The 25,931-nt window shown below is 33.5% G+C and overlaps 2 protein-coding genes across 7 annotated transcripts in view; one reads left to right on the top strand and one right to left on the bottom strand.

Annotated features, from left to right (window-relative positions):
- Positions 1 to 1,357: 1,357 nt before the first annotated feature.
- Positions 1,358 to 13,060, top strand: LOC113391997 (uncharacterized protein). 6 transcript variants are annotated; one of them, XM_026628180.2, is made up of 17 exons: positions 1,358 to 1,639; positions 3,082 to 3,199; positions 3,806 to 4,001; positions 4,279 to 4,391; positions 4,752 to 4,928; positions 5,257 to 5,391; positions 5,475 to 5,569; positions 5,678 to 5,837; positions 6,323 to 6,484; positions 6,961 to 7,066; positions 7,302 to 7,435; positions 7,653 to 7,757; positions 7,853 to 7,946; positions 8,439 to 8,556; positions 10,337 to 10,661; positions 10,940 to 11,025; positions 11,775 to 12,053. In XM_026628180.2, exons 1-16 carry the CDS (start codon positions 1,527 to 1,529, stop codon positions 11,015 to 11,017), a joined length of 2,229 nt encoding a protein of 742 aa, XP_026483965.2. In that variant the 5' UTR covers positions 1,358 to 1,526; the 3' UTR covers positions 11,018 to 11,025; positions 11,775 to 12,053. The 6 variants fall into 6 exon arrangements, with proteins under 6 accessions (XP_026483965.2, XP_026483961.2, XP_026483963.2 ...); XM_026628176.2 differs by lacking the exon at positions 10,337 to 10,661 and having other exon boundaries at positions 11,775 to 13,060; XM_064219335.1 differs by lacking the exons at positions 1,358 to 1,639; positions 10,337 to 10,661 and having other exon boundaries at positions 2,962 to 3,199; positions 11,775 to 13,059.
- Positions 13,061 to 15,342: 2,282 nt separating this feature from the next.
- The window catches only part of LOC113391992 (uncharacterized), a 110,558-nt gene continuing 99,969 nt past the window's right edge, over positions 15,343 to 25,931 (bottom strand). Inside the window, exons 5-11 of the mRNA XM_026628166.2 lie at positions 24,070 to 24,337; positions 23,479 to 23,595; positions 23,267 to 23,346; positions 23,048 to 23,153; positions 22,403 to 22,546; positions 22,209 to 22,290; positions 15,343 to 21,815 (exon numbers count right to left, since the gene is read on the bottom strand). Coding sequence (XP_026483951.2) covers positions 17,185 to 21,815; positions 22,209 to 22,290; positions 22,403 to 22,546; positions 23,048 to 23,153; positions 23,267 to 23,346; positions 23,479 to 23,595; positions 24,070 to 24,337 — 5,428 coding nt within the window. The 3' untranslated portion in view covers positions 15,343 to 17,184. The remainder of the gene's footprint in view (positions 21,816 to 22,208; positions 22,291 to 22,402; positions 22,547 to 23,047; positions 23,154 to 23,266; positions 23,347 to 23,478; positions 23,596 to 24,069; positions 24,338 to 25,931) is intronic.

Below are 25,931 nucleotides of genomic sequence, written 5' to 3'. Positions count from 1 at the left end.
TTAAAATGGAGTTATGCGATTTGTTTTTTTTTTTTTATTATTATAATTCATTTTGATAACCTACATTTCGAAGAAAAATATCTACTGAGCAATCCGTGTCAGTCTCATTTTATAAATATGCAATAGACAACAAAAAACGCTTTTATGGAGTCAGTATTTGAGTAAAAATCTCTAATAACTGAACTATTTAAAACATCATAATATCTTAACGTGTACCTACCGTGACTTGTAAAAGACGTCATCGCGTGATAGCGAACGTATTTTCCCTCCAAAACCTGTAATGGCCGATCTTCAGCACGCTAGACACTGCCTGTCACGTAGTGTAGGAGCTCACAGCCGTCAATATTATGATTAAAATAAGCCTTTTATTTGCACTTATGCCATTCACTTAGTAGACTTGGTGGATTGGCTCTGGCCAAACTGAAGGGTCAATGAGCCAGTGTAACTACAGGCACAAAGGATATAACATCTCACTTTGTCCAACTTCACGGGCCCAAGTTTGGTGGTCCATCGGCGATGTAAGGAATGATTAAATTTTTGAATTCGGCATTTATAGATGACAACAACCCGCATTGGAGCAGCTCAGTGGAGTAAACTATCTTTGCCTTAATCCTTTTTTTCGGATCGAACGAAGTTCTTTTACACGGCTCACAGAATAGTGAGCTGGCAGAAATCGTCACGTAAGGAAAAAGCAATATTAATTAATAAGCCTTTTGCCCCCAAGCGACCTTTTCCTCTCTCCCTCTCTATATTCTCAGACGTTGTTGATTTATTTTATTGTGTCTGTTATTTAATCATTATATAGTTGAAAGCAACCTCGTTCCAACCTAGTATCCCACGACACCTCTCGTTTATTTTCATTTCTGGTATAACTGTTCCATTTCTCATCTTTTATAGATAGAAAAAAAGTATCAAGATCCCAAGTTAAATGTAAGTTATTAATTATTATTTCAGTGTATAGAAAGAGAGGCAAACAAATAATATCAAGAGGTGAAAGAAGTCAAAAACAACTCTATTAAACATTTTCTATCAATATACAAATTAAAATCATGCGAATGGAAATGTATACGTTTAGGTACTGATGATGTGTATTAAAAATATTAATTAAAACGAAGACGCTCTTAGACTACTTATTCCCGAAGAAACTAACTACGAAGTAAAACCAATACATTTTCCCGCCAAGCGAAAAGGAGACAAAACACAGGAAGTCTCTACTGTTCTTATTTCAAAAATTTCCTTTCCATGCAACCGTTGTGGCCGCGTTGACGACACAAATTTATTTGAAATTCGAATCCGTGGACGCGTGACATATTATAAAAAAGAAAAAGATTTTGTATTGAATCATAGTAAAAATCGATTAGATTATAAATCTCTATGAAGATTTTAAACACAAAGAGGTTTTAATATACGATTTGAGACTTTTTCTTGTTAAAACTTTTCATGTTCGTATTTCCAAAGATAAAGAAGTATTTATTAGAAAAGCTCTCTGGGCGGTGGTCTGAATTATTATTATATAAGTGCAAGGTATGGGCTCGACTAGTTTCTTAAACAAGTCGAAGTCTGGTTTCAGAGCGAAGAGCGGGTCCAGTGGCGGCTCTGACAAGGAAATGAACGGAAAATTAAAGAGATCAAAAATACGGTCAGTTTTTAATTAATTTTTTTTTTCTATTTTAATTTACTTTTATAAAAATCATTACATGATTTGTGTGATTTTTTTTTACAAAATGTTACCACTTTAAAAAATATGTTTATGGTTCATTATTTGTGACATTATTTTTAATTAAAGTGTAGGTACTTAACATTAACGTCATAATTAATTTTACGCTAAGCTTAAGGCGATTACCGATAACGTTAAAACGTTTAATTTTGATATTTAATTTTACTATAAAATTAATAATTATACATTTATAAAATATATAACAGATAAGAAATAATATTTTCTCAGTTTTTTCATTTTTGGGAGGATACTATCGTTATCTTTACGTTTCGTTTCGTTATTTAAAACACTATTTTTCCAAAATGTTTTTTTATTAAATACATAACCAATTTATTATGATTTATATAGACTATTCACAGGACAAAGAAGATTCACGGGGACGTTAAGAATATAATTGAAATAAAATAAAATAATGTATCTAAAAAAGGGGCGAACCTTTTTCTGTTATAATGAGACATCCAATCTGAAAATATATCAAAATAGAATATAAAAAAAATTAAAACAAATATCATATTTTTCTCCCGTAACCTTAACTGTTAATTTATTAATATTCTGCCATTTTAAAGTATAAATAATAAATTTATTGTATGGAATTAACGTACCTATATATACCAATTAGTAGAAAAAAGTACCTACTGAGTTTCTTGCCGGTTTTTCTCGGTATTCCAATCCGGCAGTACCTTTACATTCAATTTAATTCGATAACATGACTTAAGAATATTTTGTTTTAGATTTAATTCATGTAAGTATGTGTAAATAATTCCTTTAAGTAATAAATGCTTTAAAAAAAAGCAATAATATATCCTATATTTAGTATTCAAATAAATTATAATTATGAAGACCCGAGATGGCCCAGAGGTTTGAAACCACATCTGAGTTTTGATGTGCTTAATTTTTCTTTATATATAATTCATCACGTACTCGGCGGTGAAGGAAAACATCATGAGTAAACCTGTATACATATATATCTACTTGCATTGAAATCCTGCCACATGTGTATCCAACCTGCATCGGGGCAGCGTCATGGAATAAACTCCTCAAAAGGGAGAGGAGGCCTTAGCCCAGCAGTAGGACATTAATGGTTACTTTTTATAAATTAATTAAAATTAAAATGATAATTATAGTTTATCGCAACAGCCAATACAAAATTATCTTCTGCGTTCACACTTGAATTGTTTATTAAAACAACCGTTACCATGGTTACCGTTTAATCAATACAACTCGTAGTAATAGAGCCACTCGAACGCAATGCGTCATTGGAAACACACTAAATTTTAAATATGTCATTTTTCTTTTTTTTTAATTTCCATTTAAAATGTGACAAAGTAGGTTTTAGTTATGTTTAACCCGTACTATTCGTGTAGGCGCCCGGTGAAGATGAATGAATATGGAATGAAGAGGATACCGGATTATACAGAATTGGCGTACAAAGAAGCGGTGTCTAAATTAAAGTATTTCTTATCGGGAAATAATGCACCGAGCGTAAGTATTTTTGCTATAGTTTTATATAATAAATTACAGTGTTAAAGAAAATATTGCAAATGATAAGATTTTTATTAATGATTTTTATTTTAAATATACAATAAAAAGCGAAAGTAACTCTGTTACCTCTTCACGCTTGAACCGATTTAAGTGAAATTTTGTATAGATATAGTTTGAGTCCCGATCAAAGACAAAGGATTTTTTTTTAATTCACCTCTCGAAAGGAAAAAATGGAAAGTGTAGATTTGTGTACTATAGGTAAAATTTTATAAATTCCGCGCGGGTAAATCGCACGTTCAGCTAGTTATATAGATACAACTATCATTTTCCATTACTACCCGCTTAGTTGACGGGTAACATAGTACAAATTGTTTTTTTTTTTTATTTATTACAAAAGTTAAATAAAAAAAATATTGAACCTATTTATGATGCAATCCATAAAGCTGGATTCTAAGTCTAAATTATAGGTACTATATTATTATAGACAATATATTTTTTCAATTATAATATTTTATAAAAAAATATAATGTTCTATTTTTGTATTTATATCCAGGTCGAATCTGGTCACTTTTGTAATTGAGTACAATGAAGTTATCTAATATCTAGGTCCGTAGCTACGGAGGTTCAGCTTCAATTAAAAACCTCGATGAGTCTGATGGTGAGCTCGATAAGAAATATTCGTCATCTTTCAATACCTTGTCTGAATACAAGCCACGACCACGGCTGACGGCCAAGTATGCTACATTGTACGCAGACAGCCTGAACAACTACATACCGCCTCAGCCAACTGTTACTAATATTGGTGAGACGAGAAATGTATTATTTTTAAGTTACTTTTGCCTTAACGTTCATGAGTTCTTCGTCAAAAATGCGTTAAAAATAGATAAACTGATTGAAATTTAATTTTGCGAAATAATTATGCCCTATGAGAGAAATAAAAACTTAATTTCGCGTGAGTTTTAAAATTTTACGTTCGTGTAAGTTTTACTGAATATATTATTTAATTTTTTAATATAAGCTTTGACTACAAAAAACAATGCCATGTTTTTAAATCTAACTTTTATATTATTTTCTCTCAGCACCACCAGCATCCGCTGATTTGAGTGGCGGAACCAATCCTGATGTGGTCAACTTTATACAGAAACAGGAAGAGTACATTGAGCAACTTGAACGGGAAAGTCAATATTGCAGGGTAAGTAAATTCAAAGAAAGGAAGGGTACACATCTGATAGCGTGGTTTGTGTGAATACCAACTACACTACTCGACTGTTATTGAAAATTTCCTGATAATTTAAAATCACATTTTTACTAGACCAACCCGATTCCCCAAAGCTTCAGCTCTGCAACCCTCTAAGCAAGATCGTCGAGACAATATTTTTTTTGAATATACATATTTATGAGACTTACAAATTGTAGACGAAGAAATTGTGACATGTTAAAACTACCAGATGTAAAATTAATTTAGTTGATTGTGACTAGACTGACTGTGAGTGACTACATGTATCCTCCTATTCAGATGATACTAAAACCTACAAATATGCACATATTTTAGGACGAGTTGAACAATCTTCTCGGTAAAGTGAAAGAGGTTATATCTGAAAATGAACACTTGCACGAGGCTCAAAAGAATAAGCTCATTTCTCGAATGTTCCACACTTATAATGCTGGCTCTGAGACTGATGATTTAGATGATGTTGGTGACAGCACTGGACTGGACAGCGATAATAAGGTACTTAGTCACTTTGGATATTTCATTGGTAAGAAGAACTATATTATTTATTTGATTTGACATAGTACTTCAACTGCTTAAGCAAAAGTTAATAATTATACCCATTAAAATATACGTTGGAGAACGTACCCAAAGTTTTGGATTTTTTTTTGAGGTTTTTACAAGATTTTACATATTTTACCAATTTTTAAGGGTATTTGTCTTATTGTAAACTGTTTGCTGATTATACATATATTAATTAATAAGGGTTTTTGTATGTGATTTTGTGATGTGATAACGTTTCAAGTCTTTTTGGAATTAATTCTAGTCCAAATTAACATTTTCATAGATATCTCCTTCAAAAACTCGCAGACCTAAATCTCGATCTGTAAAACTCGAAGGACCAAACATCGTCTTCGAATCACGCATCGCTGAACTAGAGGCTCAGCTGACACAGGCTAAAATAGATCTTAAGAAGGTCCAGGTGAGTGGATTTTTGATTGATTTGATATATTTAGTTTATTGCTGCAATATTCGAAATGAAATCTTAATTTATTTTCAATTCAGGATGAAAACAACGAAAATAAACGTAAGCTTGCCAATGGTCTTGTGGACTCGACTTGTCTGGATGGTTTTAAAAGACAAATCGATAATTTACAAAGGTAAAAAGTACAACTTGAATACGAATCTTAATTTTAAACTTCGAATTTTAGTTTTAAAGTTATGGATATGTTGTACACATTTGGAAATAAATGGCAAAATATTTTTAGAGATAAATCTACTTTGGAGTCTCAGATATCTAAGCTGAAACTAAATCTAGAGCAGAAGGAAGGTGATCTGGACACCCGCTACAAAAGAGGTTCGGATGCTGTTGAACAACAACTCAGAGAGGAGAGAAATAATTTAGAAATGGAAATAAGCAGACTCAAGGTAAAGTCATCGTAAGGAATTAAATCAAGCATCTATTGTATAGATCTCAGATGTATCTCCTAAGATGTCGCTATCAAAATGTGAAGTTTTAATAAGATTAATCTTAGCAAAGTTTCGTGATGCGCGCATAGACAGGTAAATTAATAAAAATAGTTTCCTAAAGGCTTAAGATATTTTTCGCTTTGAATAGTATGACCAGAATGTAAAGAAAAACTATCAGGCACCCTTCGTCTTTGAAGTCTCGCCAAACACCGCTTCTCGTCATTGCCGCAGGGTTATCACGTTAATTGATCGTTTTTCATACTAAGTCTGTTCCGTATTAGATTATTGACCAGTTCCAGGAATATAATGTAAACAATATTTAAGCCCATATGAATATTTTATTACGAATAACGAAAAATGACAAGACAAACACAACTAAATAGCGAATGAGCCCGTTCGGTAAATTCGGATTCCTCGTGTGTGTGACGGCTGCCCGCGCGCAGGCCGAGCTGGCGGCGGAGCGCGGCCGCGCGCGCTCGGCGTCGGGCGAGGGCGCGCGGCGCGCGCAGCGCGAGCGCAGCGCGGCCGAGCAGCGCTACCTCGCGCACTGCGACGAGCTGCAGCACGACCTCGCCGCGCAGTTCGACAACGTCGCCAAGCTGCAGGTGCGCGCTTGCCGACGCGACGTAGTTCTATGCTCTATTTATTCGGACTATTCTTTAGAATTTTCATTACACCTAATTAACGCGATCTTTTTGACGGAGGATCCGTCGAGTGGGAGCTAGTGCTGCACTCGATATGAAGATTCAATTTAAAATAATATTTTGGAAAAGTAAATGCGAAGAAGTGAATCCCTTTAAAGGTGTTTAAGCTACGATTTAAAACGATCGATGCATCTACTACCGCTCTCAGTAGATCGGGAATTTAGTTTAAAAAGATTCAATTCAAAGATTTCATTTTATTGTTAATGACATATCTATTTTTAATTGGTTCAGAAATTATGTCAATTGTTTCATTTTAATTTGGAGTTCCCCAAGGACCAAATTGTGACTCATTTTACTTATCAAATTCAAAATAATAACAGTTACGGGAATATTTTCTGTTCCATAGAATAAATAAATATAATAATTATTTTGAATAGTTGGACTTGGAACGACAGCGTCGTGAAGAAAATGATTTAAAAAGGGAGCTATCGATGAAGAATGCCGCAATTGAAGAATTGAAAATGGAACTTAAGAACAAAAGCGGTATAAATTTATTACTATGCTCAAATTACAAAAGGACACGTTTTAACATAATATTTAAGAATATGTTTAACTTTATACAAATTAAAATATTTGTAATAACTTTCGATAATGAATTAAAAATTTAAATTCTAGTAGCGTAGGTACGGCGGGTGATCAATAAAGTATACGCACCTACGAGATGTACTTATTTAAATACATAATAATGAAGCTCACAACTGTATGTTCTACATTTCAGCGTCCCTTCAAGCAGATCTGGCTCAAGCCCACGCAGAAAAAGCATCCCTCGAGGAAGAGCTAGCAAGCGCTAGACTTGCTATTGAAAGACATCAACGACAATCCAAGCATGAAGTTAACCGACTTAATTCTGAAGTAGGTCTAGAAATATTTAACTAACCAAAATTGAACCTATTGATTAAAATTTAACTAGAAAATCCAAAAAAGGTATCAGACGATTCATCAGAAAATGTTATACAATAAGATTAATAGAAACCGAACTGTATTACAAAGCCTTTAAAATCATAATAAATTAAAAATGATGTCTTATTACATAATAAGGAACGTATTAAAATGTTCTTCCATTTTAAAGATTCAGTCACTTCGACAACGCTTAGACAGAGCTGATGCAGATTTGGTTCATTCGCGTCGCGAAAACCTGCGTCTCTCGGAACAGATCTCCAATCTAGAAAAAGAGGTACAGCTACGTTTTAGTATATTTGAAATGATGTAATTTCAAAATAAATGAATTAATTTCCTGTAAAAATATTATATATTATTTTTGCATTGCAGCTTAATTTAAAAAACTTGACACCGATATCACCAGAGAAGAACAGGAAGGAGAAAGAATTGTCAACGATGCTAGAATCGATGGAGAATAAGCATGGTAAGTCACACACTGCTTACGTATATGGTTTATGTCTCTCTGTCTAGATTATTTTATGCCTGTGACTCGCCTAATGCTATTCGATTATTAATTTTGGATAATAACTTTTATTTTCTTCTTACAATCAACATTTTGAACAGAAACTTTATATGCTCAAAATATATCAACTTCTTCATTTTATGGGTAAACTATTGATGTTTTGAAAGACACTAATTTATCATCTTCATTGGAATTAAATTCAACACTTCAAAACATTTATATTTTACCCCTTTCAGTATTGCGCTTGCATGAATCATATAGTTGTGAAAGGGCTTCTTTCTTAACTTCAATAGTTTATTCATCAGATTGTTTAAAAAATCAAGATTTATATAATATATCTTAATATATTCAGGATAACATTTCAAATTCTACAAACAATATACACGCCGTTACTTAAATTTTATTTCTAATTGTAGTTCATAAAGGGTTTAGTGAATAAATTTGGTTCCGCAGCTAAGACCGTGGCTGAGTTGGAGTCCATGATTCATTCACAAAACAGTCTGATGGAGAAACTCACCAGCGAATGTCGTTTGCTTACCGACAAGCTCGACGACACAAATCGTAGGCACAAGTACGATCTGTTTTCAAATCTAATTGCATGCAATTAAATTTAAAATTTCTTAATATTTAAATGCTTTTCAAAATATTGAATATTAAAAATTTGTCATCATTACCCATTAAATTTAATAAAAAATTGTGACCTACGTGATATTACATGAAAATGTAAAAGTCTAAGTTTTTGTTGATTTATTTAATTACAAAACGCTTCCAATTTCAAGAATTTCCTAACGTCGTGCTGTGTTTTTATTGGTGGCAGGCAGAGCGCAGAGTCGCAGCCGTGCAGACGAACCAATCAGAACACAGCGCGACCGTTCAAGATCTCGAGATTCGCCAATAGCGAGCCATCGAACTCGACACCGCGTAAAAGAGTCCGATTCGTCGAATAACTATCCAATAAGTGTTGGCCCATTAACGACAAATCAGGATCTCACAAATGCTCGTGGTGAAAAGATATACAATTTGCCTCTGATGATTCAACAGCCCTTTTTACGAGAGAAAAAGGAGCCGATCAAAGTTGACATCAGTGTTAAGCTAATACCGAAGTCAAGGAAAAAAGATAGAAAGAGACGGGAAGCGCACGTTGAAGAGTTAGTTTCTACAGATAGGAATAAAGGTGTTAAAAATATTATAAGCATGGAAGTTACTGATAATAATATTAACGTTTTAAGCGAATCTTCAGAAGTTGTTGATGATAACACGAATGAAGCAAAACTTGAAGAAAAAGAAAAGGAAATCAATGCAGAAAAAATTAATAAAATCGAAAAAGATGGAGACGATGTCGAACCTTTAGAATTAGATGCCATTGTTTTACAAGACGAAGAAAATGCTGAACTAGATGAAGAGGTAAAAAATGAAAGTATTCCATTAGAAGATGATAATTCACAAGAACAAACGGGCGATTCAGAAGCTGTTAATCTAACAAAAGAAGCCGAAGAAAATAACACGCATCCCATTAACGATGAACCTGAATAAGTGCTTACGGACATTTCTAATATTGTAACTTTATAATTATCAGTAGTTTCGACTTTTTAACATTCAAATTTTATAGGTAGGTATGCTTAATATATCAAATAGCTTTTTAAGATAAATAAATCCTTCTGCCTTAACATAAGCCTTGTATTTGTGCAACACGTCTATGATTAAGCACTTCGTAGTATGTTAACTTGTTATGTAATTGTTTTGTTTTTAATGTGTGATATCCTCTCGCATTCGTGCAATCTGTGGACGTGATTTCGTGATAAGCGACGGAAATGTGTAATCACGCGCTATTTGATTTGACCAATGAGCGCGCGTTGCTAGAGTTGAACGTTAAAAGTACCAATCATTTTCCAAGATGATATAATGATAAATTGGTTATTACCGAAGTGAGGTGTCAGATGTTACACATCGTATACTGTTATTGTAAGGCGTTTTTATTATTGTTATTAACATCGTATTGTTCAAATTCTTTTATTTTATAAGCATTTGTCGTAATTTTTTTGTATTAAGTGCAATATAATGTTAAAAATGGGTAATGATAGCATATTAATAACAGTCTTTAATTAATGTTATAGACAAACATTTTATTATAGAGTAGAATAAGTAGATTAGACAACTGTCACTAGAACATAATAAATGACGTCATTAACTATAAAATAAACAACCGGAACAGAATCTAACAGATTTTTTTAATGCCTTTGGATTTTATCATTGTTATTGTAGAAGCTAAAGACTACAATGATACATAGGCCATTTTTAATTTCATGAAACAACACTCTCGACACTCGTTCACACATATCACTCTATTTCAGAATGGAAAAAACACAGTTGCTTTGCAGAAACTCTGAACTTATGAGAAAACTTAGAAATCTGTGGTCTTCTCATAAGAAATACTGCACGACCACTATAGCACCGTATCGAAGTTACACTCCATTAAGTGGATATCCAAGTAGCTCATCATGTGACTTAGACCGCACTTATTTGACCTCAACGCCTTATACATATAGAAATAGGTTTAGAAGAACCGATGGATCTAGTTACATTGGTAATGCGAATGATGAAATCGGTAATCTGAGCAGAAATTTAAGTGATTTTTCAATAGATAAAATTGGTGATTCTGATGATGATCCTATAAAGGTAAGGAAATTTTCAAATAAGAAGACATTAAATGCATCTGTTGCATGATTTAGATCACTGTAATGTTATGCACAAGCTTTATGTTACGTACCACTATAATTGAATGTCTTTCAAATCATTCATTTATAATATAAATATTTTTAAAAGGTCCAATCGTAGGATTATTTAAATATTCCAAACGAAGAAACAAATCGTTACCCAGACTGTATTCTACGTTATGCATGTATTTGTTGCACTTGAGCGTGTGTGTGTTGTCACGTTTGTGTGTGTGTGTTCAGGAAAGAACTGGCAACTCTGCAGCGTCAAGTAGAGCATCTGGGGCAATCCCTGCAGTCTGCATACTCGCACCCACCTAATAATCAAGGTATGAATTTGGAGTCTTGGTGGTAAACTTCACAGAAAGAATTACAAACATGATAAATAGAAGAGTTTACATGGATGGATAATTATATATATAAAGTGACATATCGCATATATTGTTATTAAACTGCTTAGTTAGTTAGTTAAAAATCTTAATTTTTTAATACTAAAATTAGATTTCATTTTAAGATTTTCATCTTTAGAAATCTGAAGCGAAAAGTAAACTTGATACAGAAAGTAATATACTGGATTTTTTAACTATAATAAATATATAAATCTCAAATTCAACACCGATTGAACTAAATAATACTAATTGCAAGGAATTGTATCCGGGATATATTTACTTGGTATTAAGTACTACCCACTCTTCAGTTGTTCTACCACTAAGCAGCAAGACTTAGTATTGCTACTCACCCTTCAAACCAAAACACAAGTGTTCCGTTGAAGGGTGAGTGAGCCGGTGTAACTACAGGCACAAGGAACGTAACATATCAGTTCACATGGTTGGTGGCGTATTGGTTATGTAAGAAATGATTGAAATTTCATAAGGCGTTTGTTTGTCTGTGGGCAGCGGTGAACACTTATCATCACGGAAAATCAACGTTGTCCGCCTACCGATACCATAATATATATGTATATGTTGGTCATGTAGGTTCATTAAAATAAGCTCCATTATTGTAAACTTTTCGACTTTTCAGGGTAACGAACAAACAAATGTTTCAATGATATAAAAGCGAAATCAATATTTTTCAGCACCTTCCTCGCACACAACCAATACCAACAGAATATCACATTCCCCGACCGGCGCCGGATCAGACTATTCCAGAAATGAGCCCGCCGGAGACTCCACATTCAGAGAAAACAACGATATCGGAGACGTCGCTGGAGACCACGAAACATCAAGAAATATAGATCAACCCATACGAGATCAAACTAATGATAAGAATATATCACAAGACGCACAAAATTACAGCACAGAAATATCACAAGATGTAGTAAGCAACATACAAGATAGTAATGAAGATTTGAATGTAGTAGAAAAAAAGATAACAAAACAAAATTCACACGATTCAATCGATAGAGATGAGAAATCCATTAAGAAAAAATCATCAAGAGAAATGACACCCGAAAAACATATGAAACATGAAACAGAAAAGGATGTTTCGAAAGTTGAAAGCAATGAAGAACCTGATGAAAAAGATCCAAAAATCGCTGAAACAACAGACAATTATAAGGAACAAGATTACACAGAACCAGTTGAGTATCCAAATGAAAACGATAAACCGTTAGAAGAAACAGCACAATTTGAAACACAAAATTATAATGAAGAAAATTTTCCAAATTACGAACAAAATTACGACCAACCACAATATACAGAGCAATTTGAAAATTATGAACAATACCCCGAACAATACGCTAACTCAAACACTCAGCAATTTGTTGATCCCAATACTCAACAATACGCTGATCCGAACGCTCAGCAATACGCTGATCCGAACGCTCAGCAATACGCTGATCCGAACGCTCAGCAATTTACCGATCCAAATGCTCAACCATTTGTTGACCCAAACGCTCAATATGAAGGCCAATATGAAAATTACGCAACGGATGAAAATTATGGTGAACAGACATATGACGACACGCAATATAACCAAGAATATCCTGAACCAGTTCCAGAACAAACCGCTGATACGAATGATAACATGTCGCCTAACGATAAAGTAGCTAGCCAAAGTTAGCATTAATTATACTAAGTTGTTTTACGTGCAATATATGTTATTTTAGCTTTTGTTCAGTTGTGATTTAATGCAAATCGTTTATCAAAGCTTTTGGTGTTAGGACTGCAAAAATTGAATAGATGTTTTTTAGATAGTGCAATTTTTTAGCTAATCTTTACTTAAATGAAATTCTAACACAGTTTTATTTTAAATAACAATAGAATTTCTAGTAAAATATTCCATTTTCGAAATAAACAATTCCTAAAATATATCCGTTCAATTGTTTGTAGTTAATATATTTGTATGGATGCAAATGTTTTTGCTAAGTACAATAAAGTTTATAGTCGATAAATGCTTGTTTATTTGTCTTCTCAGACCCTTTTAATCCTCTGATAAGGGTGCGTTCAAGTATTACGTAACGCAATTTGGAGGGGAGGGGGTGTCTCGTATAACGTTACGATGCGTTACAGGGGCGGGAGGGGGTCTTTCTTACAACACGTTACGTAACATTGTTTTTTTTTAATAAAAAATTAGGGAATCAAAACTCCCAAATTGGCAACCCGAAAATAGCATGCAGGATCCAGCAGAACCAAATTTGGCGTGGTATAGCGTTCACGTCCGTGAATTGCAATATTTCTTAAATGCGCGGATGAATCCTGCTGTTCACCACCGCGAAGTGCATTGAAATCTCTGTTTGCGGATACTTTCATGCCGCCACCTTGCCCAATACTTCAAACGCCAAGCTCGTAGTACCCAGTTTGCTAGACAAAGGAACATCCAACTCTTCACCAAGTCTTCGCCACTTCTTGTGATGTTGTTCGTTGTTCTATCACCTCCTCTAGAAGGGTTTGTCCATCTGTACAATCCGACCTAAAGATAAAAGTATGTCCAGCCTGTGGGATCTACTTCACATCTCACAAGAGTGTTCAAAGGCACTGTCGTTACGTGCATGGCAAGACTGTCTCAGACCTCAGATCTCAGACGATAACGATTATGTGTAAAGCCAAAAATTTATAAAAAATAAACAAAATCTCTTGTTTTATTTAGTATTATTGCCGCAAAGTTAATTAAGACTATACCAAAGATAATAACTATAACATCACTTTTTGCGACTTTAGGGTAAAAATGGCCACTTGAGTGTTACGTAACGCTTAGAGAGAGGGAGAGGGGGTACAGAAAAAGGTTACGGTGCGTTACAAGGGGAGGAGGGAGGGTTAAAAATCTTCAAAAATTGCGTTACGTAATACTTGAACGCTCCCTAAGCATAAATTAATCGTTCGTGAAGTCATTAAGCCCTAACAATAATTTCTGCTCAAAAAAAAAAATGATGGTTATACCTAAATACTCGTTGAATAAACAGAAAAGCTGAAACGCTTTCAAAGATCATTCAAATATTCAGGCAAGTCTGCCTACATTGAAGATTGAAAATAAAATTTTTCTTGATGTAATTATGATAAATCGGCGGTTCACCTTTCTTTACTAGTTAGAAATTAACCCTGTCGGTAGCACGAAGTATGTAACTTCTTTTGGCAGTAAATGAATGCTTATGATTTAGTTAATACTGGTACGAATATCAAATTGACCATACATAAAACTCATCTTTATTGGAGAGATGGGTATGGATTGAAGTCCGAAGTAAAAGGAGGTTTTAAATATCCCGTGGATGTGCTCTTCAATTTTTATATAAACCAGCTTATAGTAGAGCTCGGCAATGTGGGTTTGATTGGTGGACAATGTATGGTATCATTTATACAGACAACATAATATTTTGACCCCAAAAGTCAGCGCACTTCGAAAGCTGATATCTGTGTGGGCTATGCGCAGAGACACGGCCTTTTATATAATGTTAAGGAGAGCAAACTTCTGGTTGGGACACGACAACCAGATCATGTTCGGCCATTAGCGGGTGTCAATCTTCAAAAAGCATCGTAATTCAAATACCTTGGTCACATTGCGAATGAGTATTTGAAAGATAACCTACAAATGCAAAGTTAGGAGCTATAACTACGGTCCGATGTAATATGTTGGCTCGCAGAATTCTGTGATGTTCGATAGATATTAAAATTACATTATTCAAATCGTTTGGCCAGACATCATACAGCCCTTGGGTCAATTATACACAGGAGCCTTACAATGCGCTCCGAATGTAATGTTATATTAGAAATTGGACTGCCCTATACTGAGGTTCACATGCTGTGTGTCGTGGACTCTAGTGCCTTAAGGATTTATTTTTAATTAAGTAAATATTTAAAATGTATAAATTACTAACAAAGTTTGTAAGGATTTGGGCTAAGCTTGAAATAAATTGATTAATTATTATTTTTAAATATCGAGTGTCGCCTGGAAATTAAACGAGTACGCATGACGCATACATGCCTCCAAGGTCTTCTCGTAGTACGATCTTGTAGTAGCGATGTCTTCATGATTCCTTTAAAATAAAGGCGCCGACAACACAGTTGTCGACGTGCAACGGGCTGGGTAAGGTGTGCAGACTATTTAATAATTAAAAACGTTTTTTACAACGTTATAGTTCTTCAAGAATAACAATGAAATTAGAGGTAGAAGATAAAAAAAAACGTAGACGTCAAATAAAACTAGGTTAATTTTATGAAAATCACTTTATTATCATCAAAGTCTACTTCGATATGGGCAATATGCGTTAATAATACTTAATAATAAACAATACTAAGTTACTTCACGTTATGCGTTATTTTCGTTCACAACTTCAATTGTACGATATTCGTTTGTCTTTGCGAGTGAATAATATACTTTATTTATTATATTTGACTACATTTAATAAAACAATGAATTAGGCGTTAGATCATTACTGCATTAAATATATATATATATTGACATTAAAAAGTTTTCCTATGGAGAAACTTACGTGATCTAAATGAGTAAAACAGGCTAATTATTTAAATAATTCAACACATTAATAAATGGTAATTGTATTTTTGTAATTATATCGAATCCAAAAGGTAAAGTCGGGTTAAGTTAAATTATCATACATATATAAAGTATAATTTTACATTCGCAAAAACACATTAATTTTGAACTAAAGGCATGGTTACATAGAATATTCATATAATTTTATAAGGTGTGTTTACATATCCACATAATATTACTGAGAAACGGGCGTTTGTTTTTTAAGAAACCTAAAAGGCAAAGTAATGCTTCCAAAAATATTTTTTATAAAAAAGTCTTCTGTTTCAGTTTTAAATATTCAATTCATTAAGTAAAATAATTGTTCATAGGCAAAGTAATAATAATAATAGCATTTATTACTATTTTGAAATTGTGACGACATTTTTAACTCATACTACATATTTTTTTATTTTCATGATTTGACTAAGATCCATAGCCGTTAGTGCAGTTTCCTATTTTTATAGAGATATTATGTGGACATGTTAAAATAGAGACCTGTTTTTAAAACGATATACCTTTCGTAAAATATTACAAAATATAATATTGATTATATTTTCCATACAGGTTGTATAATATATTTTTATAATTAAAATTGCTTACAAAAATTCGACGTTAAGTAGAGTACGCATCGCATGTTTTTGAGATTTTTTTATAATAATGTTAGTAATGTCTCATGTAACATTAGTTATCAAATGAGAAATAATACTTAAAAAACTAGCAGTCTCAACGAGTTAAGTATACTTGTTTTCAGATGCGATTAAAATAAAAAAAAGTATTGCCAACATAAATATTATGTTCATTTTCAGTGCTACCGACATTATTATAAATTTCAAAAATAGAATCAATTCCATTTGATTATTAAAAAAATATTTTTATATGTGATATTTTGCGAAAAGGTATCACAATATTAGTGTTCAATTAAATTAGTTTCGTTGAATAATGTTACAGAGTAAAACCGATATCTTCAAATCAATAAAAAAAAAAATTATCATTTCATCAATCAGAAGAGACAATTGTGAAATATCGGAATGTAAAAATAATGCTATTTTTATTTCATCTTAGATCGCAAAAATCATAACCTAAATAACATTTCTACTTTTTGGTGTTAGTAGTTTAAAAAAAAAACTTATATTAAAAAATAAATACTTTTAAAATTTTAGCATATTCGATTGCACAAGAAAACATTGTTATTGTAATCATATAGATCATCTAATTATTCTATATATTTAAGATGGCACTTTTAGATAAATATGTAGCAAAATAAACATATTAACAAATCTCTATGTACATTGTGCGAGTTCGTTACATTCGTGCATAGTGAATAACATACCGCCAAAATATTTATCTTGTCTATGGCACAAGATATCAAAGCTCGTGGAGATTTGATAAAAACAAACGCTATTTACAATGTTATAATAATTAACAATATTTAAATACTACGTATTCAGAAAGTGGGTATCAAAAAGTGGAGTAAAAAATCAGACGGATTTTTTTAAATGCAGAAGTATCACTCAATAAGTTTATTGGAATTTATTGACAACCTGTTTTACCCAACTCTCTTTTGATTCATTGTCGATTACATCCGGTGTTTGTTCACTAACACAATTTTTATTAAAAGAAACGTTCGGCCTTAAAGTCCCAACATTCGTGTTAATACTTCGCTCTTTGCTTTTTATTTCACTGACACTTCGCTCGAATGATGCCATTTTTGTCGTAATCGATTTAGGTTTTGGTAATTGTACAGGTTTTTTACTCTGTGCTGGTTTGTTTGTTTGACTTTTAGTCATTTGTTCGATCTCCAATCGCCTTTCTAAAACCGATTTTGATGTTGATGGTTGTTCTAGAGACGTACGTTTGTTTTCTATTATAGTTTTTGTCTTTCTCGTCGCTGAATCAAAGCTAGATCTCTCGAAACTTAAGCGTTTTAATTTTATATTTCCTTGCGGATTTAAGTCTTCGTCTACTTCTTTTGTTTCAATGGTTTGATTTTCAGATTTTATCACTTCAATGCCCAAATCTGATTTTTCTTTCGATGCACCCGGTGAAGATTCTGATCTCGCAAATGATGATTTGTAATTGGTATTTCTTTTAATAGTTCGTGTATTAACAGACTCAAAGGATGATGATTGATCTTTGCTAAAATTATTCTTAGTAATTGTTGTTTTACTAGGGACGATTGCAACTGTTGGGACAGTGGTCATTTTAGGTTTAATCGGTACAGGAGGAGCTACTTTCGCTTTTGCTACACTTTTATCAACATTTTCGGCTTTTTCTACCTTAGTTGTATTTTGATTACTTTCTGAATAGTTAATTTTATTCGTAGTTGTAGTAACTATAGATTTAATGCAGTTTTTTTCTGAATTATTCGTGGTTATAACAGTCTTTTTCGTCCTAAATGACGACTCACGTTTAATACTTTCAACTCTAGTCATAGCTTTATTTAAAACTTTATTTTTTGATTCAATTGATCCATCATCAATATCTTCTTGATCTGAGTACACAGCGGAATCTCTAAACATATCCGCATCTGTTAATTGTTCAATTTTTTCAAATGACTTTTCATAGTAACTCTCATCTGAATTTACTTTTGACGCTAATGTTTTTTCATTAAAAGTGTACTGAGAAGTTACTTTGTTTTGACTTTCTTGATACGTACTTTCGCTAGATGAAGTTACAAATGATGAATTAGAAAAAAGACTATCTGGTCGTAAGGCGTTTTTATTTATAAGTACATTAACGTTTTTGAGAGCATTCCTTTCGCTCATCAGAGTCGTTGGATCGACATAATCTGATTGAGCTATTCTAGCGCCTAAGTGCTTACTTCCTTGCATATATACTGGCAATTTGTTCAGACTTTGGTACGAACTATTATTCGATTTTGAGGGTGAAGGTGTGCTCGACAATGAACTCGTAACATTTGTAAGCATGCTTACACTTTTCTCGTAATTTGGACGGAAATTTTGTTTTTGGTTAATGTTTTCGCAACTTTGTGACAACAAGTCTAAATTGTTTTTCTCTTTTAGACTTTCACTCATAGTTGTGTGATCACACACACTTCTGCTAAGAACGTCGGTGTTTATCGAATATATTATAGTAGAGGTAGTGGGACTGTTATCCGTTGATGTGATTATTACTTTTATTTCATTCTTTGATATATTGTGGGAATCTTCGCTTTTAGTTTTTGTAGATTCAGCTTTATTTTGATTATCATCTGGTTGTTCATCTCCGATAATGCTTCTAAATCTTTGTAATAGATTTTTCGAATAACTCCGTGGGTTTAGAGCTGATCTTTTTTCACTAGTAGGGCTTTTTAAATCACTCTTAGAATTTTCTGAAGTATGTTCGCTAGCAGTTATCTCCGTGTCGTCATTGTTCTTGGGTGGAGTACGACTTTTAAAACGACTTAGGACATTTTTCAATGATAGGACATTACTTGTAGGCTTATATATTTTATGCTCTGGATGTATAACTTCTACAAGTTTAGCCTTTTCTAAATTTTGCTCAACTGTCAAAGCTTCACAAGAAGACGTGGTAGATACGTTTAGGTTAGGTTGAGACATATTTAAAGGATTTTCATTTTTATTTGTATCTAAGTCAACTTTTTCAAAATTATTTTTGTAACACCTATCGATTTCTTCTTCCAATTCTAAAGTGGATTGACTTATGTTTTGTGAGTAATCATCTTCTTTAGATTTTGCATTTTTGTTAAATTTTAAAATATCTCCTTCACTCATATATGTTTCTACGTCATCGTAACTAATTTCACTTTGATCTGAAGCGATTGTAAATGGTCTGTCTACACTCATCACTTTACCGTCTCTATTAAGATAAGTTTTGCTGTTACTGTTTGGTTTACATTTAAAAGTACTCAAATTAGCATCGTCTTGACCGCTCGTTACTACCTGAAAACTTCTAGGTAGTGAGCCAGATTTTCTATCTCTAGAAACGTTAAAATGTTCTTTTTGACGACTCAGCCATATTTCTGGTGTATTAGGACTCTGCTGATCTGGGCTCATTGGTAAATAGTCACTTGGTAGTGAATTCGGTACTTCTTTATTCCGCCGACAGACTTCTATGAGATTATCATAAATGTTTTCATCATTAGTTACCGTTGCCGGTCCTTGGTTTTCCATTGTAACGTAATAGTCATTAGTATTTTTCTCAGGTTTTGTTACTTTTTCTGGCGATTTAACTGGAACATCATATATACCATCTTCTAAATTTTCATGCCGTTTAACTTGATCGAATGATAAATAGACGTAATCTGATTCAGGTCCGCGAATTTTAACTAATTCTGAAGGGTTTTGTGGAGACGATAAACGTTTAGGCCGAGAGACATGTACATTGTGTTGTATCAATTTACTTTTATTACACAAACTGTGTAAGCTGTTATCAACTCTGTTCTCTATTCTCAAAGTTTCATAAATGTGATCCTCATCAGATGCGTCTTCGACTTCACTTTGAACAATTGGTTCTGGGTCATCTTGTTCGTTGATATTTAATTCAATATTTTCTGACATTTGACGGATGTACTTTGGTTTTAACTTTGTTAGCTCGTTTTTGGCTAATATAACTTGATCGGGATTCGAATGAGATTTTAAAAGTCTTTGATGCCTTCTCTGAGCAGTATTACGTTGTTGTTGTTTTTTAAGTAACTTTTGGAATTCTCTGTTTTGCATCAATAGTTGTGATATTATCTGTTCTAAGGGTTGTTCAATTTCTTCACAACTCTCCTGAACTTCTTCATGCAATTCGGAAATATCTTGAGATTTATCTTCCACCTCTGTTCCTTCTGTTATAACTTTTTGTTTGTTTAAGTACTTAACCTTCTCTAGTTCGTTCTTTTTGAATGAATCAGTTTTTTCTATCAACTTTTTGTACGTCTCTTCGTCAATATCTTCATCTTTACTAATCTTATCAGGAATAGTTAATATTGGTTGAATCTTTGGTTTGTCTACATTGAGACTGTCATTTGATTCAGATATGTGCAATATATTCTCCGTAGACACGTCGGTTGAAAAATCGGTATAAAACCGGGTCGTAGTGTCAGAACCGAGACGCAATCCTTTTGCCCTATTCTTTTTAATTTTCGATATTTTCTTTGGTATGTTTTTAGTATTGTACATTTTTATTTCGATATTCGGTTTAATTACAGCAGACGTCCCTCTCTTTCTATTGTCCAATTCAGTATCAGAAATGATGGCTCCTTCGTTACTTTTGATTTTCTTAGATATTTTATTTGATCCGCAATTTCGACATTCAAATTCTATTTTTTCACTTCCCTTGCTATCAGCCCTTTCGCTATCACTTTCGTGTGTTTTCTTAGAAATTATAACCGTGTTCTGCAGGCCCGGTTCGGATTTTCTCCTCCAAGTGCCTATTTTTGACAATTTAGACCTCTGCGGATCATCTTTAGACTTTGATCTGAGTGTATCTGTTCTGACTTTTTCAGTTTCATTACATCTTGATTTTCTAGTGTGTAACGTTCCTATTGAGTCAGTCACTGGAATATTTTCTTTAATTTTAGCGCATTTTAAGCAAGTTTTCTGTATATTTTTAACATTGGCTGGCTGATTGATTTCGGTCAAATCTTCTTTGCTCTTACTTTCCGTGTAGCTGACAATATTGTCAGAGGAATGATAGCCTCTGGTTTTGTTCAAAGAACCATTAAATTCTTTTGTAAAACTCTCTTGAGATGATTTAAAGTCTGAACATTTGCAACCGGATTTATTCCTTTCGATTTGTTCTGTGCTACCAGCGTCTATATAATGTAGAGCTCGATCGCATTCGGCACATTTCTCTCTTGCATCGTTCGCTGCATTTTTACATGAACATTTATCATCTTTCACTTTATCCTTAGCTAGTTCTGTTTCGCAATCCGAGCAAAGATCGATGTAACAATTATCGCAAGTATAATCTGTTCCCTTTTCAGCTGAGTATTGAACACAATCGCATTCCTGGCTTTCGTCTCTTGCATTGTTTATGGTATACTTTCGATTAGCTTTTTTAAGTCTTCCTCTGATTCCATTTTCGAATGATTTTCTCCTTTCTCTTTCTAGCTTTCGTTTTTCTAGATATTCAGGTGCTGATAGTTGTTTTCGCATCGACGCTTGAGTGATGAGACCGTGTGATTTTTCTGCTAAAATATCATCTGCAACGAAACAGAAATACAACATTATTATATCACAATTATGATATGTATGTTACATTTAATATATTGCATATATATATAATAAATAATGATTTATTTCAACCCTAAGTCGTAATTTATGAGTTTGTAAATATATTGGTCAAATATGATATACTTTTTGTAGCAATAGCTTGCCACCTCATGGTAAATGACCTTTTCTTAAGGAAAATGCTTCACGGTCATCAATGTCAGTTAACTGATTAATATGTAGATCTATATAAAGCCCAATCAACAATATAATTACACCATTAGGAAAATTTAAAAAAAAAATAGGTGTTTATAAAACATGCCCGATTTAAATACGAGATCAATAATTTAAATTACAACTAATTTATATATAGTAACTAAACTTACCATCAGTTTTGTTCTGTCCCAACTCCATCACCAATTGCCTCGCATGAGACGGAATAACTGCATTGTAGTTTTCCAATATAACCTTAAATTAAAAAAAAAAACATTTTACACCGTCGCAACGTAATAAATCCCCATAAAAATGCAGTTCGTTACTTAGTCAAGCATATTACAGGATTAAAGGATTATATGCTTACCCGTTTCAGCAACAAGGTCCATTCTCGCTTGTGTCTCGGCGACCGCGCCTGCAGCGTGAGTTGTGACCGCGGCGCGTCCCAGGGTATGACGTGGAAGGACAGCGGCGCCCCCGCGATGGACTCCACTAGCATCATATTATTACACTGGAAAATTAAACATCGCACATTAAATAAAATACAAAAGCAGGGCGTACAAATAGTATAAATTTATGTTGAAATATAAACTTATAAGTACTTACAATATAGTTTAGAATAAGAGCTAATTGCATGTACATTTATTGATTGCATATAAAGTTGTATGTCATATTGGCAAGCCTATAAAGTTAGAATTTATTTGTAAATTTTAAAGTTTTACATTTTATTTATTTTAAAGTTTTACTTCATCTCTTACGCGCATCGAACAATTAAAAAAAAATACCCTCTAATGTCAAAAAGATTTTGGTTTAGTTCTAAGTTACAACAAATTAGACAATTTTTTTGCTAAACGTATATTTTTTGCATTATGAGATGTTCTGCGGATGTGAAAATTATGAAGTCAAAGTGTCAGATACATTGAGTTTGCTTAATAAATATAAAGCTTCCGCTGATTATATTCTATTGTTTGCTTCAAGTTACCTCCGGATAATATCATAAGTATAAACTTACCATAATGTGTGACTTATATGCGAGAATCCCATCTTCCCTGTTTTTAGTAACGAGAAGCATTTTGTCGAAGAGGAAGGCGTGACGCATCGCCTTTGCGCCGAACACTCTAGAAACGCGAAATATAACAATCATCAACAAGGTTAAAATGAACGAATGTAGAGAATTCATAACAAGAATATAACACCATTAACAAAATATATTTATGAAATGTACACGTACCTGAAGGTCCCTTCGGCGCACAACTCTCCGTAAGTCGTCAGATCGGGTCCATTCCATCCGTAAAGTAGCGACTGTATCTCCTGCACGTATACAAAAAACCACTATATAATTGATATTTACTAAGCTTACCCGCCTAGTTTTGAAGGTCAATTTATATTTTGTACTAAATTTATCAAAACTTGCTCTTAATTAAATAACACGTATCTCCTCACCTGAACCCTGACAGCATGCTCGTGACGTCTCTTCATATCGTCGATGTGGTGAGCGATGCCCGTCATCTTCAGTAACGCATATTCCGTCTCGCGAGACGCACATTGCTTTACTACGTTCTGGGAAAGATTGAGAAGTTGAAAATAATTCCACGACAGAATAGATGAAATGACACCGATTAAAATAAGGATAATACACAGATTTTTAAACATGATATTTAAATAAATATGGTATTTAAATATCATGTCATTCAATCATTTTACTTACTAGAACACTATTCCAATTTTCTTAAGGTTCGTAATAAATTAACTTTTTGGTAGGGTTATGTGCAACCCCGTCGGGGTAGGTACCACTCACTCATTTTACCGCCAAGCAATAATACTAAGGATTATTGCGTTTTAGTGTGAAGAATCAGTGTAACTACAGGCACAAGGGACATTTAGTTCCCAAGGTAGATGGTGGTAGCGCATTGGCGTTGGTTAAAAGTTATATGGGCAGTGGTGACCACTTACGACCAGATGGCATATTTGCCATCCTGCCTACCTATGCTTTAAAATACTTTTTTTTATAAAATAATTATATCTAATACCAACCTGTAATAGCAAATGATATTTCAGTATCCTCTGGACAGGTTTCAATAGATAAGATGCTAATGGCAGTGGATGTCTCAACTCCACCTGTCTCTCTCTAAACTCCCGAGCGCTCTGTGGCCGAGATGCCAAAGCAGCCAATCTCTCCATGGTCCTCGGGTAGCCAGTGCAATAGGAAGTATATACGGAGAAGCCCGTGGTATTGTTGACGAAGCATGTTGCTATGCAAGTCGCGTCGAGTCGGCAAGTATTTAGCTCGCTACATAAAGATCTGGAAATAAGAAACAATTGAAGATCAGTTTTTTAATTACTTATTATATGCTAGCTAATAGCCTTGTAGACTAAAAAACCCCGAGGTCCAAATATAGAGTTGCCTCTCAATAAAAAGTTATTGTTTTTTTTCTATCTTTTTAATAGATATTTCTCAAAAGAAGTCCAGAGTTTGGAAGATGGTAAAGTTTATCGAACAACATGTACAGCCGTTAGACTTACGCCTAAATGCTCTCCAGTGATTGGTCCCGTCGGATTACGCAATTATTAGATTATGCACGTGTTGTTGCGCGCACACTACAATCTCTCCTGCGCTTTTATCGAGTTTTGTTCACTCGAAGCGTAACGTTAGGCAAAGCAAGAAATTTTAAAATTTATTGCTCTTGGACCTTGGAAACTTAAACGCCAAGTGTGAACAAAGAAGGGAATTGTTTTAAAAGTCACGTAATTTGCACGTATGCGGTGGAAAGATCGTAAAGTTGGAACTCAGAACAATGGGCTCGTTTATATGGGCAAAAAGTTTAGGCCATAACTTCAGAACGAATGGAAACTCCGGAGGCTTTTGTTGATATTAGAATCGAAATCCTTAGCTCTTTTATTTGATGATTATACTTGAAGGTAAACTGTAGATATTATTATTACGAGCTCTAATCGATCAAAATCGCAGCTTCTATGAAATTCGTAATTTACATATATATAAACAAATCTCAGGCGAACTCAATATCAAATTTCATAATGATCGCCTCGGTGATTAAGGTCACGATGAGCTAACAAACAGACAGACAGAGTTACTCTAGCATTTATAATATTGAGGGTTTGAGGACTGATTGTCCAATTTTCCGAGGATAAATCTTTCCTTATTATACACATATGTTTAAATATGGTGATAATAGAACACATTATTATTCTTTGAAGAGTTTTGAAGTAATGTTTTGGTTTAAACTTGGTTGTAAGCCGTTGTGCAAGCCTGGACAGGTTCCAGTTATCATATATTTTAGAGCTCGGTTCGGCAGTTAAGGTCGTGATGAGGAAACGAACAGAGGGACATCGTTTTACATTTATAATATTAATATAAAATCCGGTTTGATTAAGTCATTTGGAATAGTCGTCTTCCTGAAAGATGTCGAGCATTCCTTACACTGGCTAATTCCTAGACTGGCTGAATAACCATCGACATTTAAAAATATTCCGTATTTTTATTGAGCCCAAATGTTTTAGTGGTTAGTATTCTAACCACTGAACCATCATTTGGTAAAACCAAGCCCAAAGCTGATCATGCAATGTGCCTAATTAGTGTTTATAATTCATCTCGTGCTCGGCGGTTAAGGAAAATATCGTGAATGCCTGCAATTTTTCAGGTAAAATATTGCCAGATGTGTATACCAATCCACTTTGAGCACCGTGTTAGAATAAGCTTCTCGGTCCTTATTAACAGAGGAGTGCTTTGTTCAGCAGTGGGAACAGGTAGTATTAAAATTTTTTTGTATGATTGTTGTTAGAACAAAAACTCGTCTTAATATATATTGATGGTGATGAAATGTACGGAACGAGATTGTTTGTTTCTTATAGAAGAGATTGAGATTTCTTGGTAGAAC

This window comes from Vanessa tameamea, chromosome 27 (assembly GCF_037043105.1).
Source record: "Vanessa tameamea isolate UH-Manoa-2023 chromosome 27, ilVanTame1 primary haplotype, whole genome shotgun sequence".
Classification (NCBI taxonomy): Eukaryota; Metazoa; Arthropoda; class Insecta; order Lepidoptera; family Nymphalidae; genus Vanessa; species Vanessa tameamea.
Note: the sequence above shows the minus strand (reverse complement) of the source record. Positions and strands in the feature narration are given on the sequence as shown.

Coding starts and splice junctions, on each gene's coding strand:
- LOC113391997 (XM_026628176.2), top strand. CDS start 1,527: ATGGGCTCGACTAGTTTCTTAAACAAGTCGAAGTCTGGTTTCAGAGCG. Junction 5,838..6,322: donor TGGAAATAAGCAGACTCAAG/GTAAAGTCATCG, acceptor GCCCGCGCGCAG/GCCGAGCTGGCGGCGGAGCG. Junction 8,557..10,939: donor GACACAAATCGTAGGCACAA/GTACGATCTGTT, acceptor GTGTGTGTTCAG/GAAAGAACTGGCAACTCTGC.